Consider the following 17,809-nt stretch of genomic DNA (forward strand, 5'->3'; position numbering starts at 1 on the left):
CGTCTCAGTGGTATGTTAGAGTTAGTCCTGAGGAGGCATGGATCCCTGGGCAATAACCATGGCTGGGATAGAGCCTAGCAGTGCTAGACAGACTGAATGGGCCACCAGGATGGCTTTCACACTGACTTTTAGTGGCTGGAGAGAAGTCTCAGTGGTACGTTAGGGTTAATCCTCACCAGAGGTGCTGAAAAGCCTAGCAGGCCAGACAGACTGAGTGGGCCACCTGGATGGCTTTCACACTGACTTTTAGTGGCTGGAGGGAAGTCTCACTGATTTGGTACCGAGTCGCCATGGTTAGTTTTGTCCTTGCTTCATGTGGGATCATGCTGCATAAACCCACTGCATGCCCCCATTTTGGAAGCAGTTGCATCTCATACTCATGGCCATGTGACATGTGGTTACTTTATTTCACAAAAGTCTCTCCCTTTCAAGAATCTCTGTGAATCTTGTGCTTAGGTTATCACATGCAAACAATCCTATGTGGCTCAATGCGCTTACTTCTGGGGCTATTGCATGATAGGAGCTACATAACTCTTGGTTTTGCATATGTATTTCCAAAGAAAAGCAGGACTGAACAGCTAACTTGGTGCTTCCAGTATTCTCCCATTCTTTTGTTTATTACATTTTTAGCCCATCCTCCCCGGAAGAAACTCAGGATGGTGTACGTAGTTCTTCCCATGCATGTGCCTGCACACCATCTGATTGTCGCAACAAACCTGGGAGATAGGTTAGGCTAACCTTCCCCAACCCAGTGCCCTCCAGTTGCTTTTGGACTACAACTCTTAGCCTTCCTGACCACTGGCAATGCTGGCTGGGGCTGATGAGAGTTGCAGTCCAATGACGCGCATTGCATTCCAACACCTTTGAAGGGCATTTGGTTGGGGAAGGTTGCTCTAACCACTAGACCACACTAGTTGTCAATGCACTCACGTGCCCTGATCCAGACTCACTTTCTTTCAGCAGTGCTGCAATATCATGTCTTCACAGACCTATACACACAGGGGTTTTGTCATGCATGAAGCAGCCTTCACTGTCAGGCAAAGAATCCTTGTATAAGCAACTATTTCCCCCCCAGCAGGAAATACAAGTGCAGTCAAATGTTGGTTGCTGATTTTTCTCTCTCTGTCTGTCTCACATCCCTCCAGGGTTATTCAGGAACCTGGTCTCCTTGGATCGAACTGTCATTGAGCAGAATCTTCGTGGATCCCTCCCCAAAGACTGGGTCAGCAGCAACGCGTCACGCGTCACTTGGTGCCCAAAGAATCATCCGAAACAACCCCCTCTTGAGTGGCTTGATGCTTTCTGGAATTTCCTGAAATGCCATACGTCTTCCCTGGCATCCTTCAACGGATGCCCACTGATACCACTGACTCCTTTGCACAATTCCATCAGTGGCATCCAACTGGCACGACTTGTGCCTCGGCCTACTCTGCTGTTCCAGAGCCGAGATGAGCATTCCTTGCCGGGCGAAGTGGCTGGCGTTCTGGAGATACTGGGGTGCACCGTGATCCGGAGCTGGGAGCCACGCTGGGGCCACCCCCAACTCAAAGAATATATACTAGAACCCACACCCTGTGGTGTCCTGCAGGCTTTTGCCCATTTGGGGGTGTCATCTGTAGCTGCCTGCCTGGTGTCCCTACGCACTTCGCAGATTGAGAGCTTGAGCACTTTTCTCTCAACAGTTCCATCCCTTTCCCCAAAGGAACTTGAAGTCCTGGTGGAATTGCCGCTGTTCACCAAGATGCCTTCTCTCCTTCCACCCACCGGGCCCAGCTTGGTGCCAGCCCAGCGCCACTTGGCATTAGAAAAGAGCCTGGTCCCACCAGTGCCCACAGATCTGTTGACTCCGGAGCCCGTGCTGTTATGTCGTAACGAAGCTGAACGCCGCCTCCTTGTGCAAATCCGGGGAAGTCTCCTGGGGACGCCGGACCTATGCCTGTTATGTGTGAAAGCAATGAAGAAGGGGGCGTACATCAGCCGGATGCAGGATGCTCAGCAGCTCATGCTGTGGGTGCTACACAACGGGGACTCCCTCTTCAGTCAGAACCGGGAATTACAAGCGTTGTGCCGGGACCTTCCATTTCTGGACTGCGGATCAGGAAAGTTGGGCCGGCCCAGTGATCTCTACGACCCAGAGAATCCCGCTTTGCGGGCCTTATTAAAACCTTGCCGCTTCCCCACGGGATGTTTTCAGATGCCAGCAGCATTGCGGACTCTACGTACTCTGGGGCTGAAATCTGATCTCGGTGCTGTCTGTCCCACAGATGCATTAACAGCTGCAGAAGAAGTGAATCAACTGCAGGAGGCTGCAGCTGCTGACGCCAAATCACAGGCACTCATCCAGGTCTGCAACGAGACCCCTCTACTGTCGAGCTTCTCCCCCTGGGAGCTGAAGCAGCTGCGGTCCCTGCCTTGGGTGCCTGCCACCAACTCCTCCACACATGTGCCAGCTGGACGCTTCTTGGCACCCGAATCGCTTCGCTCAGAGAAGTACGTGGCTCTTGTGGGGCTGGTCATGAGCCTGACAGATGCTTTTTGTAAACAAGCTGCAGAAAAACTGGGTCTAGAGTGTTCCCCTCCGCCCCAGAAGGTGATGGAGAATCTAGCTGGCCTGGCGCAGGCCTGGCGGCACGATAGGACACTAACATTTACTTCAGAGTTGCATAGCATCTATCGGTACATGCAACAGTACCTCACTGACTTCCAGACGCCACCCACGGGCCCTGCAGTGTGGAACGGGAATGGCTTCTCGTCACCCGCAGATGTGGTGTTGACCTTCCCCGATGGCTTGGACCTCACAGCCTTGATATCACAAGTACCCCCGGACTTCCAACAATACAGCCGGCTCTTTGCAGCATGGGGAGTCCGTCAGTCACCCAAAGAAGAGGAGGTGTGCCAGGCCCTGCACAAGCTGGCAGATCAAATCAACGTCCGACCGCAAGGTGGCACGCAAGCTGAATTGCTCCTTGTGATTGCTGTCTTGGACTGGCTCCGTAGTCGTGGACACCACGGAGAAAGGGAACTGTCTGTGCCTGTGCAGATTCTGGGATCGGCTGGTTTTGCTCTACGCCCTGCCAGTTCAGTGTTGTATTGTGACATGGATCGGGCCCGGCTTGCTGAGCTGGATGGAGACCCACCTACTTTGGTGCATGAATTGATTTCCGCCACCACCGCTGCTTTCCTTGGGGTGAAGATGCTGAGCACACGGTTGTCGGGCCTAGAACTGTTTGAGGCTTGGGGTCCTTCGGAGCCGATCACTCTCCGGATCCGCAACGTGCTCCGCGAGTACAGCCAGGACGCAGATGTGTTCCAGGAACTGCTGCAGAACGCAGAAGATGCTGGTGCCCAGACCTGTCGTTTCTTAGTAGATCTCCGCCAGCATAATGGCACCACAGAAGGACTCCTAGACCCCGGCATGGCTGCCTGCCAAGGACCAGCGCTTTGGGCCCAGAATGATGCATTGTTCAGCAACACCGATTTCTTAAACATCATCCAACTAGGTGCAGCCACCAAGGAACGCCAGGACGACAAGATTGGCCGTTTTGGGCTGGGCTTCTGCACTGTCTACCACATGACGGATGTGCCTTCCCTCCTCAGCGGCCACACCGTGCTCATCTTTGACCCCAACGTCACCCATCTCCAGAAGCACATTCATGGCCAAGCCAGACCAGGCATTCGTTTGAAATGGACCCGGCAAGTCACCACTGCATTCCCTGAGCAATTTCGGCCCTTCACGGGCATTTTCGGGTGCCAAGCTGGAGAGAATTACCAAGGCACACTCATCCGCCTGCCCTTCCGCACTGAGCAGGAGGCGAGAGACTCTCAGATCTGCCCTGAGCCCTTTGGACCCAGTCGAATCAAAGCACTGCAAGATGGCTTCAAGCAAGTGTACCAGTACCTGCTGATCTTCCTGCGCAATGTGCAAGAGGTGTCGCTGACCCACCTCCCTGGGGGTTCCAGTTTCCCAGAATTTGCCCAACCACTGGCCACGGTGAGCAGGCAAGCACTTGACAAGATGGGGGCTCTCAATATTGTGAAATTGACAGCAACTTGGAAGTCGGACGTGCTTACCAGCCATTACCTGCTACACTCATGCTTAGCTACAGGAGAAGCCCAGGGACTGTTCAAACAAGGGGGAGGAGAGGGTGTCCATTTCTCGCCTCCGGTTGCTGGTGTGGCCCTGCCCCTCCGCCCTGCCACCACTGCTGGACGATGGGTCCCAGATTTAGATGGCTTCAAAGGCCGCGTCTTCTGTTTTTTGCCTCTTCCTATTGAATCTGGCTTCCCGCTGCACCTCACGGCAGCCTTTGCTGTGCTTAGTAATCGTAAAGGGCTCTGGGATGCCACGGAGAAGGGACAATGGAACAAGGCCCTCCTACGGGATTCAGTGCTGGGCGCCTGGCTTGGGGCACTGTCTCGGCTCAGGGACATGTACAAAGAAGGATTGCTGGAGGAGTACAAATACTACATTTTTTGGCCTGATGTGCGCAATGCAAAGCATCCTTTCAGTGAAACAGCCAAGGCCTTCTACCAGGCATTAGTCAATGGAGTTGACGGGGAGCAGCCAGTTCTGTTCTCTGATGGCCAGAAATGGTGTCCAGCCCGGCACGCCTGCATTTTGGATGCTGACATTCACGGTGAGCAGCAGCTGAGTCCTATAGCTGCCAGGGTCTTCTCTTCACTCCTGTCAGAACCCCAGATTGCAGTGTCTCTTCCCAGCTGGGTGAAGATGAATTTCAAAGAATGCACCAATGCAGATGACCTCTTGCCAAATACCTACAACTGGGAGCGATTCCTCCGGGAGCTTGTTTTGCCCAACCTGGCTCTGCTGGCAGTGCCGGATCGTGATGCCTTGATTCTTCGTGCCCTGGATTTGAATGATGCTAGCGTGGATCGGATCCTCACATCCCTGCCTTGCATTCCCACCACTCCACACAAAGAGCTGAAAAATATTAAGGGACTCGTACACCCCATGGGCCGTGCTGCACCTCTCTACACCCCAGAAGAAGGCCGCTTCCCCATGGGCAAAAGTTTTCTGATGCCAGAAAGGCTGTTGCGCTTGGAGCATCTTGGTATGGTCCACAATTTGGTGGCAATGGAGGAACTGATAGACCGAGCCAGAACTGTGGAAGCCTTGTGGCATCGTGATCCACAGAAAGCTTGCCAGCGAGCCCACCATATCCTGGATCTCCTGGAAGATCACCTTCAGAGAGGTTCTAGCAATACAATCCAGGTCATTTTTAGAGATATTCCCTTCTTGCCAACAGTACTTCCAGGTAACTGCCACAAACTCTTCTGCTCTAATAAGATTTACCACTACAAGATGAGCCCGCTGGTAGGCTTGATTGAACCTGTTCTGGACAAGGAGGCCCTTGGTAAAGGCTTGAAGCTCTCCAAGGAGCTAAAGGAGTTCTTAGGGCTAAGTCGCCAGCCACCCGTTGCTACAGTACTAGGGCAACTGGAGAGAGCATCGCAAGGCTCCAATGCCCTGCCCAGGAAGGAGCTGGCCAAGACAGCGCAGAGCTGCTATGACTTCCTGAATAAGATGGTGCAGAATGACCCAACATGCAAGGAGGAGGTGTTCCAAAGGGCACAGGCTTTCCCCTTCGTCCTGGTGGGTACTGGCTTTGTGTCAGTGTGCAGCGTGGCCCGTAAACTGGCCTTTGACGGTGCTCCATACCTCTTCCAGCTGCCTGAGGAGTACCAGCAGCAAAAGCAGCTGTGGAAGTGTGTGGGGCTGCTGGACGCTTTTGAAGTAAAGAACTACGCCACTGTGTTGCAAGCACTGGCCACGAATGCAGCTGAACTGCCTCTTTCCAAAAAGCAGGTGGATCTGGTCTTTAGGCTGATCACCACTGGGCTAGCTGGTGCCTTGCCGGAGGGTCAGCAAATGGGTTCTTATGAGGCCCAGAACATCTTTTTCCCAGATCAAGACAAAGTCCTGCGCCCGCTGCCCAAGTTGCTCTATGATGACACGCCATGGCTGCCCCGCGAGAATGGGGCCCTGCTCTGCCATTCCATGATCCCACGGGAAATTGCCATGCGCTGTGGCATCCCCACCACGAAGCACCGCGCCTTGTCACGCCAGCGGATCCAGGGCCTCTCTCCCTGGGCCACAGAATTCGGAGCTAAAGAGGACCTTTGCACCCGGCTATCCAACATCCTACGGGACTACTCCTCTTCGCGGGACGTGCTGAAGGAGCTGCTGCAGAATGCCGACGATGCTGGGGCAAAAGTCATCCACTTCATCTGGGATCAGCGTCAACACCCGACTGACCGCGTCTTCAGCGATGAGTGGAACGCTCTTCAAGGTCCGGCCCTTTGCATCTATAATGACCGGACCTTCCAGATGAGTGATATTGAAGGGATCCAGCGCTTAGGCTGCGGTGGCAAAGGTGGAAGGCGGGATGCTACTGGCAAGTACGGGCTGGGCTTCAACACAGTTTTCCACTTGACTGACTGCCCTGCCTTCGTGACAGGGGACAGCCTCCTATGCGTCTTTGACCCCACGTTGCGCTACCTGCCCGATTCTCACAAGGCCTCACCTGGTGCAAAGTATAGTCTCACTAAAGGTTTCAAAGCCACCTTTGGGGATGTTTATCATGCCTTTTTGCCTGATGTGTTTGAGCTGGAACATGGCACACTCTTCCGGTTGCCCCTACGTACTCCTGCCGATGCGGTCTCCTCCCCAATCTGCAAGGACTCCGTGTCTGAGGAAGGCATGGAAAATTTGATTGGGGCTCTCGTGGAAGATGCAGACTGCCTTGTGATGTTCCTCAACCACATTCGCTCCGTGGTTTTCTCTGTGATCAGCAAGAGGGGAGGAGCACCAGAGGAGGTGCTGCGAGTGGAGACTGATGGTGGTGAGCCTGAAAGGCTAGAATACCAAAAACATCTCCAACGGGTGGCTGCAGCAGGAGGCATGGACGAGGGCAAGCCAATCAGAGTCTTCTACAGAATGAAGGTGAATAACAGCTTGGCCAGGGCTCCCAGGAACTGGCTGGTCGGTAGGCAGATTGGGGTGGAGAGCACAGATACGGTGGAGAGCAGGCTGCTGCCACATGGTGGGGTGGCTGCTTGCCTTGATGGAAAGCCACCCAGCAGGGCCTTCTGCACACTGCCATTGCCCGTGGACACAGGCCTCCCCATCCACATCAATGGAAACTTCGCGGTGGACTCAGCACGGCGCGACTTGCGGAAGGGCGGCGAAGGCAACGTCAACACGGCGTGGAACGGCTTGCTGCTGCAATGTCTCGTGGCCCCTTTGTATTGCCGCCTGCTCGAGGAGCTGCGTCAGGCGCTGGGGGCTGTACCACTGACGTTCTGCACCATGAGGGAATGCCAGGAGCGGCTGAATTCAAAGTATTTGCAGTATTTCCCATTGGTGACAGAGGACGTCGCCCCACTCTGGCAGGAGCTGGTGACCCGTGTGTATGAACTGGCCTATGAGGAGCAGCTTCCATTGGTGCCAGTGTACGAGAAGCAGATTCGTTACTTTCCATTTAGCGTGGAAGTAGTGAGTGTGGGCTGGAGCGCACCCAAATTGGGCCACCCAACCAAAGAGCCCTATTTCCTGCAGTCTGAGATAGATAATCTCCTTGAGAAGACTCTCCAGACTTTGGGCATGCGTTTAGTCCCTGCCTTCAAGCACCTGCAGGAGATCCGCAACCAATTTGTCAAGGCAGAAATTGCCGTCTTAACTCTTGACCCACCTTCCCTCTGTTGCTTTCTCAGGAGCCTGCCCGACTTCTGCCTGCCATGCCCGCTTGAACAAACGCCGGTGAAGAACAGTTACAATTGCTCTGCTCTCCTGAAGTTCTGCCTCAGTGAGCTCCGTTCCGAGGATATGAGCTGTGTGGAAGGTCTCCCCTTACTGGTGACCCAGGATAACATGCTGAGGAGCTTCAGTCGGCAGAAGCCTGTATACCAGAGCTGGGATTATAAACTTTTCCCACAACGTAAGGACCGTTTCTCTGCCTGCTGCATTCACAACGTAGAGGCCAAGCAGCAGTTAATAGAGATGGGGTTCCTGAAGGATTTTACTCTCTCTGAATCTGTGGACTACATCCAGGAGATGCTGATGTTGGACAAGTGGGCCACTGCTGCTGAACACCAGAGCTGGCTACGTGAGCTATGGGAGTTCTTTGAGAAACAGGTCTGCAAGTCTAAGGGTGAGGAAAAGATGAACCAGACATTTGAAGAACTAGTCTCCCTCTTCAGAGGCTGTGCTCTGCTCCCTGTGAGTGGCTGCAATAAGTCCTTGGTTCCTCTTGAGTCCCTCAACACCATTATACCTGATGACTCGAGCGAGGTTTCTGCTATCCTCTGCAAACTGGGCTTTGCCAAGCTAGACTCCTCCCTTCTGCCTCCTATGCTCACCAGGTACTGCATCCAGCCACGATTGTTGCAGAGCACGGACCCTGCTGTAGTGCTGATGCAGCTGGCTGAACGTGTTAGCCTGTGTTGGGATGAACTCGAGTCATGGGACTTTGGGACACTGATGAGGTTCCTGTGCAAAGATCTGAAGAAGTTGCAGAATGATCATGGATTACTATGCAAATTGAAAACTTTGCCGGTGTTTGAGACTACCCAAGGAAAGCGTGTTTCACTGGCTTTATATGAAAATGTGTACCGCCTGGAGTCCAAGATTTCAAAGGAATCTAAGAATTTTAAGGAGCTGTACGAGGTAGATGAGAGGACCATTTTGCTGAGTGACAACTGGCTGAACCAATGTCTCAGTGAATGCCTGGGCATTGGTGTAATGAACGACTTGCAGCAGTTCATGCAGCAGCTTTTGCCCCGGGTGACCCATCTCCCAGAGGCCAGAGTACTAGAGGCCGTGAAGTTACTCCTCACCATAAACATGCATTATTATGCAGAGTATGAGGCTGAGAAAGAGGCTGTGGTGTCAAAGTTTCGGTCTTTCCCCTTCATTCGGGACAAGCAAAATGTGCTGCGTCCTGCATCCTACTTCTATAATGAGGATGATCAGCTTTATCAGACATTGGGGTTGGCCTCTCGGTTTGTGCCAGACAAATTCTATAAGTCAGTGTGGTCGGGCTATAAAGGGGATGTGAAAAGATTCTTAATCGATGTGGGCCTGAAGATCGTGATATCCGAGGAAGATTTTCTGCTGTGTGCTGTTCAGGTTCAGGAAAGAGCACTGAGGGACGGTGCCACATCTGGTGATCTCCCTGAAAGAAGGAAAGGACTCTTGAAGCACCTGTTTTCCAGGTCAAGCGAAGACCTGTCAAATGCCTTCCTGGAAAAAGTGTCCAAGATCCGTTTCCTAGTGCCAGAATTAGTGTCTGCTGAGTTGTGTCGCCTTCACTCCCCATATGTCCCACACAATTGCCCAGTGGCACCCCAAGGTTCTCTGTACACTACACACACAGTCAGACTATTCTGGACCTCAGCGGTTGTTCTGCCTTCCATTGAAGAAGTACAAACAGCCATTCTGGAGCGACTTGGGGTGTGCTGTACCTTGCCAGCAAAATTGGTTTTGAAGAATCTTAGCAATGTATGCCAGGCACCATGCGATACCTTAGAAGCCAGGAAAACCCGGGAGCAGGTCCTAATCTCAATATACGAGTACTTGTCAAAACAGGAAGAGATAGAGACTGGCTACCTAAAGGGAATCCCTGTGATACTGGTGGATAATGATGAGGTAGCAGTGGCCCAACATGTGGTGGGCTCCTTAAAATGTTCTAGGGAATTCCGGCCATACATCTATCAGCTGCCCCGAAAGTTATCTGCCTACACAGATCTCTTGGAGAAATTTGGAGTGCAAGCTGAACCAAGCATCCATCATTATGCCAGTGTTCTGGCCAGGATTCATGAGGAGACAGTAGAGCGGGTCACACTGCAGCCCAACCTTACTAAAACACTGCTCAGGGCCACCCAGTTCCTCTTCCAGCTCTTAGATGAATCGGAGAAACCGGTGGATTTCTCACAGCTGAAGGAACTGCACCTGCCTTGCATTGACGGGAAGTTATATCTTTCAAACACTCTTGTGTTCAGTCTGTACAAATCTGACCAACAACTCCAGGCCTTGAAGAGCACCTTCCACTTTCTGGAGGATCTCTCCGCCTCCTCCCTTGCCAATGACAAGTATGAGCAGTTGAGGCTTCTGCGGCTTCTGCCTGAGGCCCTGCGCCCCAAGAATTTGTCAGACATCACTAGAGAGCCGCTGGAGGAGTCCTCTCTGAAACTGTGTGCCTATGGGGAACACTGTGAGTTCCAGAACTGCCTCAAAGAAGTTCTGGTTTCTCCCGAGTTCCAGCATGCCCTGATTGCTCTGCTGAAATGGCAGGACAGAACAAAGGCAGTGGATACAGAGAAGACAGAATGTGTGTGCGACGGACTCTTCTCACCAGAGCATCTAGAAGTGATGTGTTGTGAAAAGGTGCGCACCGTAATGATGCACAACTCACAGGTTTTGGAGGGAACCCAGTGTGACAAGACGGTGCATGTCGTAAGTATGCCAGATAGCAAGCAGCGGATTTACCTTGAACACCAAGAGATTATGGATCCAGAAAACACTGTGCAGATCTCTGACGTCCTAGCCGCAGAAGTGAATAAGCTTTTAGGAGAAAGGCTTCATCATAAAGCCCTGGTGGTCCTCATGCAGATTTTGGTTTGCCAGGGCCCTCAGAAAATTGCTAAAGTGCTAGAGAAGAACGATGTGCCCCTGCATCAACCTGCAAACCAAAATGCTTACAACCTGCCCCCTCCTGGAGATGCCATCCCTGAGGAATGGTACGACAGCTTGGACATGAGCATCCTCCATACCTTTGTGCCAGGAGATTATGTGGGTTACCTGGACTCTTCCCAGCCTGGAGAGCATTACCTTTATGCCGTGATCCTTGAAGCACTTGGGCCGCAGCAGAGTGGTGCTGGCCAAGTACATGTATACCGTGTTGACCTGGGAGGAGGGCGGGAAGAAGAAGTCAGTGCCCATGACCTCTACCACTTCCAGAGGACCAGGCCAGTCCCTGTCTTAAGTCAAGCTGTGGTCCTGGCAGAAATTTCTCCCGGTGCTGCTAGCAGTGCAAGCTCGGCTGCAAGGGGCGACTGGTACCAGCGGCCACTGAGTGAGGTGCAGAAAGAATTGGATGCCTGCCTAGCTGAAATTTGGAGTCTGTCGGAGGAAGAGAGGAGGAAGGCCGTAAGAAGACTCTATCTATGCTACCACCCAGATAAAAACTTGGGTCAAGAGGATTCTGCCAACGAAATCTTCAAATACCTTAAAGAGAAGATCAAGGAGATGGAGAACAAGGGAAAACGCAGCTCTAGCTGGGAACCCCAAAATAGCAGTTCCTACAACAGAAACTTCTGGAACTTCTCAAATTCTTGGGCAGAATGGGACAAGCAAGCTCATCAGCACCATCAGAGGCGACAGGAATTCACCAGGCGAAGTGGTGGTGGACAGCGCGGTGACTACAACTTCTGGTCATTTCATCAGAGTGGACCAAATTGTTCAACGAATCAATCAAAGCGCCGTTGGCAGGAGGAGGCCAAGCGCTGGTTTCGGCAAGCAGAGTGTGATCTGCGGGGGGCAGCTGGCCACGCTGGAAGTGACAGCACCGAATGGCTACTTTACAAGACTTACCGGGCAGTGGAGAAAGCCCTGACAGCAATCGAGTACAGCCAGGGAGGCTGCTTTGACAAGAAACTGTCTCTTGCAATGCTGGCTGATAACGTGGCATCCCATGGAGATGAGCTGTCCACGCTTCCTGACCAAATTGCTGAGCTCCGGGGGCATGGCATGGATGATAAGACGACTCAGTATCCCAGCTACCACAGTTTCCCCACCATTCCTAATGAGGCCTTCCCTGCATGTAAAGAGCAGGAGGTGCTACTCTTAGCTCAGGAGATCCTAAACACAGTGAAGAGGTGGCTTGGCCTGTCATAAGAGTGGAAGATTTTTGTTTAAAAGTCCTGGACAGGTAGTTTGTATATATAACAGAACTGAATATGAAAAGGAATAACTGGGAGAAAACATTTCAAAGCGGGGCTCTTTGGAAAATACATATGACTCTTAGAACAAGATTTATGGTTGGGGTGTGGGAGCTTGTCTTTGTGAAAGTGGGACTAAATAACCATTCCTGAATAAGGACATTTTGTTACTTGACTTTTGTTATTTTGCATTAATAAACTTTTGTTTCATTAAAAAATGAAGAGGCTGGTTATATGCGTATGGAGGAGAAGCCATGGGTGGCAAAAGGAAATGACTTTTTTAAAAAAAATGGAGACAACTCACTGAACATGGTTATACTTCCCTTTTAATGCCAGTGTATGTCTTTCCAGGTTGTCTGTAGATTTCAGCTAACGGTTCTGCTCTCAACCTTAGCTCCACAACTGATAGACAGTGTTCTTCCTGGCTGACTTCTAGACCCAGATCTCAGTGGAGCCCCTTAATGTCACTTCCATAGAGTAGTAGAGATGGAAGGGCCTATAAGGCCATCGAGTCCAACCCCCTGCTCAGTACAGGAATCCACCTTAAAGCATCCCTGACAGATGGGTGTCCAGCTGCATTTTGAAAGACTCTAGTATGGGAGAGCCCACCACTTCCCTAGGTCATTGGTTCCTAGGTCATTGGTTCCATTGTCCGCTCTAACAATCAGGAAGTTTTTCCTGATGTCCAGCCAGAATCTGGCTTCCTGTAACTTGAGCCCATGATTCCGTGTCCTGCACTCTGGGAGGATCGAGAAGAGATCCTGTGGCCCTCCTCTGTGGGACAACCTTTGAAGGACTTGAAGTGTGCTATCATGTCTCCCCTCAGTCTTCTCTTCTCAAGGTGAAACATGCCCAGTTCTTTCAGTCTCTCTTCATAGGGCTTTGTTTCCAGACCCCTGATCATCCTCGTTGCCCTCCTCTAAACCCCCTCCAGCTTATTTGCATCCTTTTTGGTGCCCAGAACTGGCTGCGGTACTTAAGAGGAGGCCTAACCAGTGCCAAATAGAGGGGTACCAATACCTCATGCAATTTGGAAACTATAGTTCTATTAATGCAGCCCAAAATAGCATTTGCTTTGTTTGCAGCCACATCACACTGTTGGCTCATATTCAGCTTGTGATCTACAACAAGCTGAGTATGTGCGCAGGATTGCATTATGAGGCACTTAGTAGTATCTCAGTGACAAAGTTGTAACCCCATGCCTTCATACTTGGGGTGACCACAAGCATTAAGAGAGCTTGACTCCTATCCTTTTAAGAGATGCGTGAGAGTTTTGCCAGGTGTTGCTTGTCATGTCACAGTCCTGCAGGAGCCAGAAACTATCTGTTGAAATGCCATCTTTCACAAAACTAAAATCTCCTACACTACTATGGTTATCTTACTGATGCTGGCTATCGCTTCTGTCTCGTAAAAGGCTGGCTGGTTTATCAGCATGGTTCTGTTAATGCTCTAAAACAGGTGGGCAAATTATGGCCCTCCAGATGCTTTGGCCTGCCAGCATAGCTAATGCTGAGGGATCTTGGTCATTGTAAACCAAAACATTTGGAAGGCTGCAATTTACCTACCTCTGCTTTAGATCATGGGTGGGAAACCTGTGTCACTCCAGATGTTGCTGGACTCCCAACTCCCATTGTCCCTGACACTTGGCCCCACTGACGGGAGCTGGAGTCCAGCAATGTCTGGAGAGGCACAAGCCCCCATCCCTATTCTAGATTTATAGACAAGTTTGTCCCAAGGCCTTCGGTAGTGAAGATTGCTGTCCAAACATACCGAAATGTAATTAATAAATACATTGAGAAAAGTGTTTGATCTGCATCATCCACTGAGCGAATCCTGAAAGGCCCCATCTTTCAATTGATAACAAAAATTAATCAACTAAGATCTCTTTAATTGAGTACCGACCCAATATTTCGCCACACAGCTGTCATGCTCGGAGCAGGCTCTCCCCAACGTGGCCCTCACTAGTTGTGCCGGGCGGGCTACGACTCCCAGCATGGCTGACTGAATTTGGGAACAGTAGTTCAACACATCTGGAGAACTCCGAGATGGGGAAAGTTGGGCTGAACTATGAAAAGGGGGGGGGGGAGCTACATGCCAAACTTCGTGAGTGTACATAGGCCATTTCCTCATGTGCCAAATCAACACTGAGAATTGGCCCTTCTAGTCCCCACGGATCCCTTTCTCCCTGGTGGTGCATTTTCAATTGTGGAATATAGAATTTTGTACTCGGGAAGGAAGTCCCAATCTCTTATTCGAATGCAAACTTCCTTTAGATTGCTTCATTGTCATGTTTGACAGTGGTTACACAGGTCCCTGTACAATGAGTGGCGGAATTTCCTCCCAATTCAAATAGCATCTTCAGAGAGGAATTTCTTCTGGACCCTAGCAGGGGGAGAAAATATTTAAATCCCTCCTCTGTGCCTTCTGCTATACTGATAATTACGTCTCCCCCACCCCAACTGATGTCGCCTGCATTTTTAAAAACTTGAGTGAAATACAAGGATGCATTCAACATTACATCTAGTCTGGCCCTTGGGGAAACTTCCCTCTTTTTTTATAAAAAGCCTGATTTTCAGGATCATACAAGACAATTTAAATGACATATTCTGTGCAATTGTGGGTACTTGTGCAGTTAGGGCAGGGCCTTGGGGGTCAAAGTTTGGGGTCTTGCAGTTCAGGCCGCCCCCAAATGATCACCCAGCAAATGGGCCTGGTGCCAGCATCTGGCCCAGCACAGGCCCTCCAGGGCTGACTCTGCTCGCCACAGCATCCTTATTTAGTAAAACATTTTCTAGTTTGGAAGTGACAGAATGGACGTGTTCATGGCTACAGATGCTCATTTTATTAGGGTGACCATATGAAAAGGAGGGCAGGGCTTCTGTATCTTTAACAGTTGTATAGAAAAAGGAATTTCAGCAGGTGTCCTTGCTATGCATGCAGCACCTGGTGAAATTCTCGCTTCATCACAACAGTTAAAGCTGCAGGAGCCCTGTCCTCTTTTGTATCTGGTCACTCTAGTATAGCTAGGCAGTTACATTATAGTGTTTGCAACAATCCTCACTCCCAAATATTGCAATTTAGGGTCAGAGTCCCAGACTGTTACACAAGATTGTGTATAGACCAAGAGTGGGGAGCCTGTGGCCTGCTAGATGTTGAGGCTACAACTTGTATCATCCCTGCCTATCACCATGCTGGCTGGACTAATGGGAAGTGGAGTCCAAAACATCTAGAAGGCCACAAGTTCTCCAGTATTGGCTTGCTGACTAGAAAATGGTTTCAGATCAGAAGTCAATTTTGTAGCAAACTGCTTGTGTTTTTGTTCTATAATGAGAATACTAGCTTACGATTGTATTTTTATGCATGTTTAGGCAGAAAAAAGGCCTAAAACTTCCAGCATGCCCCAGCCACCATGGCTGGCTGGGGCATGCTGGGAATTGTAGGACTTTTTTTTACTGGCTAGACAGGTATAGGATTGTGCCCTAAGAGAATTTAAACAAATCACAGCAAAAAGGTTATTTTCTCATTTGTGCTGTGTAAAAATTATAACACCCCTCCCCTCTTTTAGGGCTATTCTCTAGATCAATATGGAATAATCACTTAACACAGCCTCTTTTTTTCATGGTGAGGGTACATTAAAATGGTTAAAGGGGGAAAGTGTCACTTACGTGTGTTTGTAAGTGGAACAGGGAGTTTAATCTCAGCTACTGGTAAGGAGTATAGAATCAAAAGACAGCTATTCAGGAACAGTTATTAACTTCAAGTAAAAAAGGTGTGGAGTTGTGTGAAGCACAAGTGGGGTGGTCTCTGAATTGGAATTCTAGCTCTGAGGATATAGTGGGAGAATACAATTGTAGGTTTCAGCCTCCAATGATTATTTTATTTTATGAGACAAGTGTAATAAAATAATAATAATTCATGGTACTTCCAGAGGGACAGCTCCTACCACTACCAGTCAAAAGGCATTGTGTAGCTATTCTTTCTTAGTATTTTTTTTGTGTGTGTGGTAAGAAAAAAGACAAGAAGCCATGGAAAAATACAGGAATATTACAAATGGAAGACTGATTATATCAGGGCAATTGCACAATAAAAGTCCCATCTGGAAGCTGCTCTTAGACTTACCAGAAGTTTCTTTCTTCACCTGCTGAGATGATCAGATCCAGATTTCCCACTCATTACTTTGTGACATGACCATCCTAACCTTGAACACTGTTCTATTGAGAATATGTAATCACAAATATAATGCATCAGCATTTCACCGTCTGCTGAGGTTCTTTACGGCCTTCAACCGTAACTCAAGATGCTGGATTTGACCTACAAAGTGCTAAATGCTTTAGGGCCTGGCCTAACATGTCCCATCAAGATCTCAAAGATCACAAGTGCGATCATAATAAATCAATTGCAGAACTCCTTTACCTTCCAGACTCATCTAAGCCTAAAAAAATATTTGTTAGCAGGGTGAAACTGGTGTTACAGTAGTTCGGAGAGGGGAGACAGAGGCCTGGTTCAGACAACACACTAACCATGCTGCTTAGTCACAAAATGGTTTACGGAATTAACCCTTTTGTGGTTAAGCAACATGGTTTAGCGTGTTGTCTGACCCAGGCCAGAGAGAACAGAGCCAGTAGAGGTTTGAAGGGAGAATTTAACTATAAGTGTGATATAATTTTATTTTGTTTTAATGGGGTTTTGTTGCTGTTACCTGTTCTGAGTTGTCAGGGCAAATTAGGCTATATGAAATTCAATGAAATTAACAAATATATTAGAATACAGACACATACATCCACCACACACAAAAACAACCCCCATCATTTAAAGCATGTTGGTGTTGATTTGGATAATTCAGCAGCATGTCTGAAAGTATGTTCCCAGCTAAGTGGAAATTGGGTACAATGGGATGTCAACTCAAAGTAATTCCCTCCTCATAATATTTAACTACACTCACCTTCATTTACAGTTGCTACCTAATTTCCTCCCCTGGTAGGACTCCTGTGCTTTCAACACGTGTGCGAGAGGCTGAAATTCCCCACATAAGGCTGAAGTAGCAGGAGCTTGACCTGTTGAATTTCTGCCAGTTCAGGCAGCAAGAAATAATAGCCCTTTCCGGTTCTGGGATCTCAAAATCTGTAGTTGATGAAGAAACACTGTAATCACTTATCCTTCCTGCATTTTCGAAGACAAAATTTTAAAAAGAGTCCTCTGCCCCTTTCCCCTTCTATACTTCCTTCCCTCATTAATGATGGCACTTCTTTGAGGCTTCGTGCTTTTTTCTTTTTTGCCTACAGTAAACACAGTATTTCGCTGATCACACAAATCATAGCATTCCTCTATCTCTTTCCCTTCGTTTTTGTTTTAATTATGTAGGTCAAAACGAAAATTTGGCGCCTCCTTGAGAGCAAAGCACGGACCGTCAACCTTTTTGCCCACAACAAATATGGCGGATTTTAAAAAAATTTGTTTGGACTGTCCTGGTAACAATAAAGATGGTGTCTTTTTTCCGTGCTTTGCTTGTTGCCCAGAGAAAATATGGCGGCCCCTTGCCCTTTCCTGTGCCACAGTAAAGATGGCGCCCCCAAATGATTCCGTTGCTCGCCCTCTGAAGACCTACACCATTTCCTCGAGTTAAAATATCAAGACTCTCCTTAATTTTTCAGTGAGCTTTTTAAAAGTGAGCCTAACACCTCCTCCAAAGCGGAGTAAATATCGCATCATCCTTCACCTCAAGCTGCCCATACCAAAAATGGCGCCTCGCGCAGGCTCTAAGCCCCCTCACATGCCCACAGTTAGGATGGCGATGATGTGACCGTTTTTACTCCTCCTCCCCCTCCTTGCCCGCAGAAAAGATGGGGGCGGA

At 49.5% G+C, this 17,809-nt stretch overlaps 1 protein-coding gene across 1 annotated transcript in view; it reads left to right on the forward strand.

The window, feature by feature from the left end:
* Positions 1–12,176, forward strand: part of LOC134406692 (sacsin-like) — a 30,299-nt gene extending 18,123 nt beyond the window's left edge. Inside the window, exon 10 of the mRNA XM_063138208.1 lies at positions 1,146–12,176. Coding sequence (XP_062994278.1) covers positions 1,146–11,914 — 10,769 coding nt within the window. The 3' untranslated portion in view covers positions 11,915–12,176. The remainder of the gene's footprint in view (positions 1–1,145) is intronic.
* The last annotated feature ends 5,633 nt before the right edge of the window (positions 12,177–17,809 follow it).

This window comes from Elgaria multicarinata, chromosome 11 (assembly GCF_023053635.1).
Source record: "Elgaria multicarinata webbii isolate HBS135686 ecotype San Diego chromosome 11, rElgMul1.1.pri, whole genome shotgun sequence".
NCBI classification, from domain to species: Eukaryota; Metazoa; Chordata; class Lepidosauria; order Squamata; family Anguidae; genus Elgaria; species Elgaria multicarinata.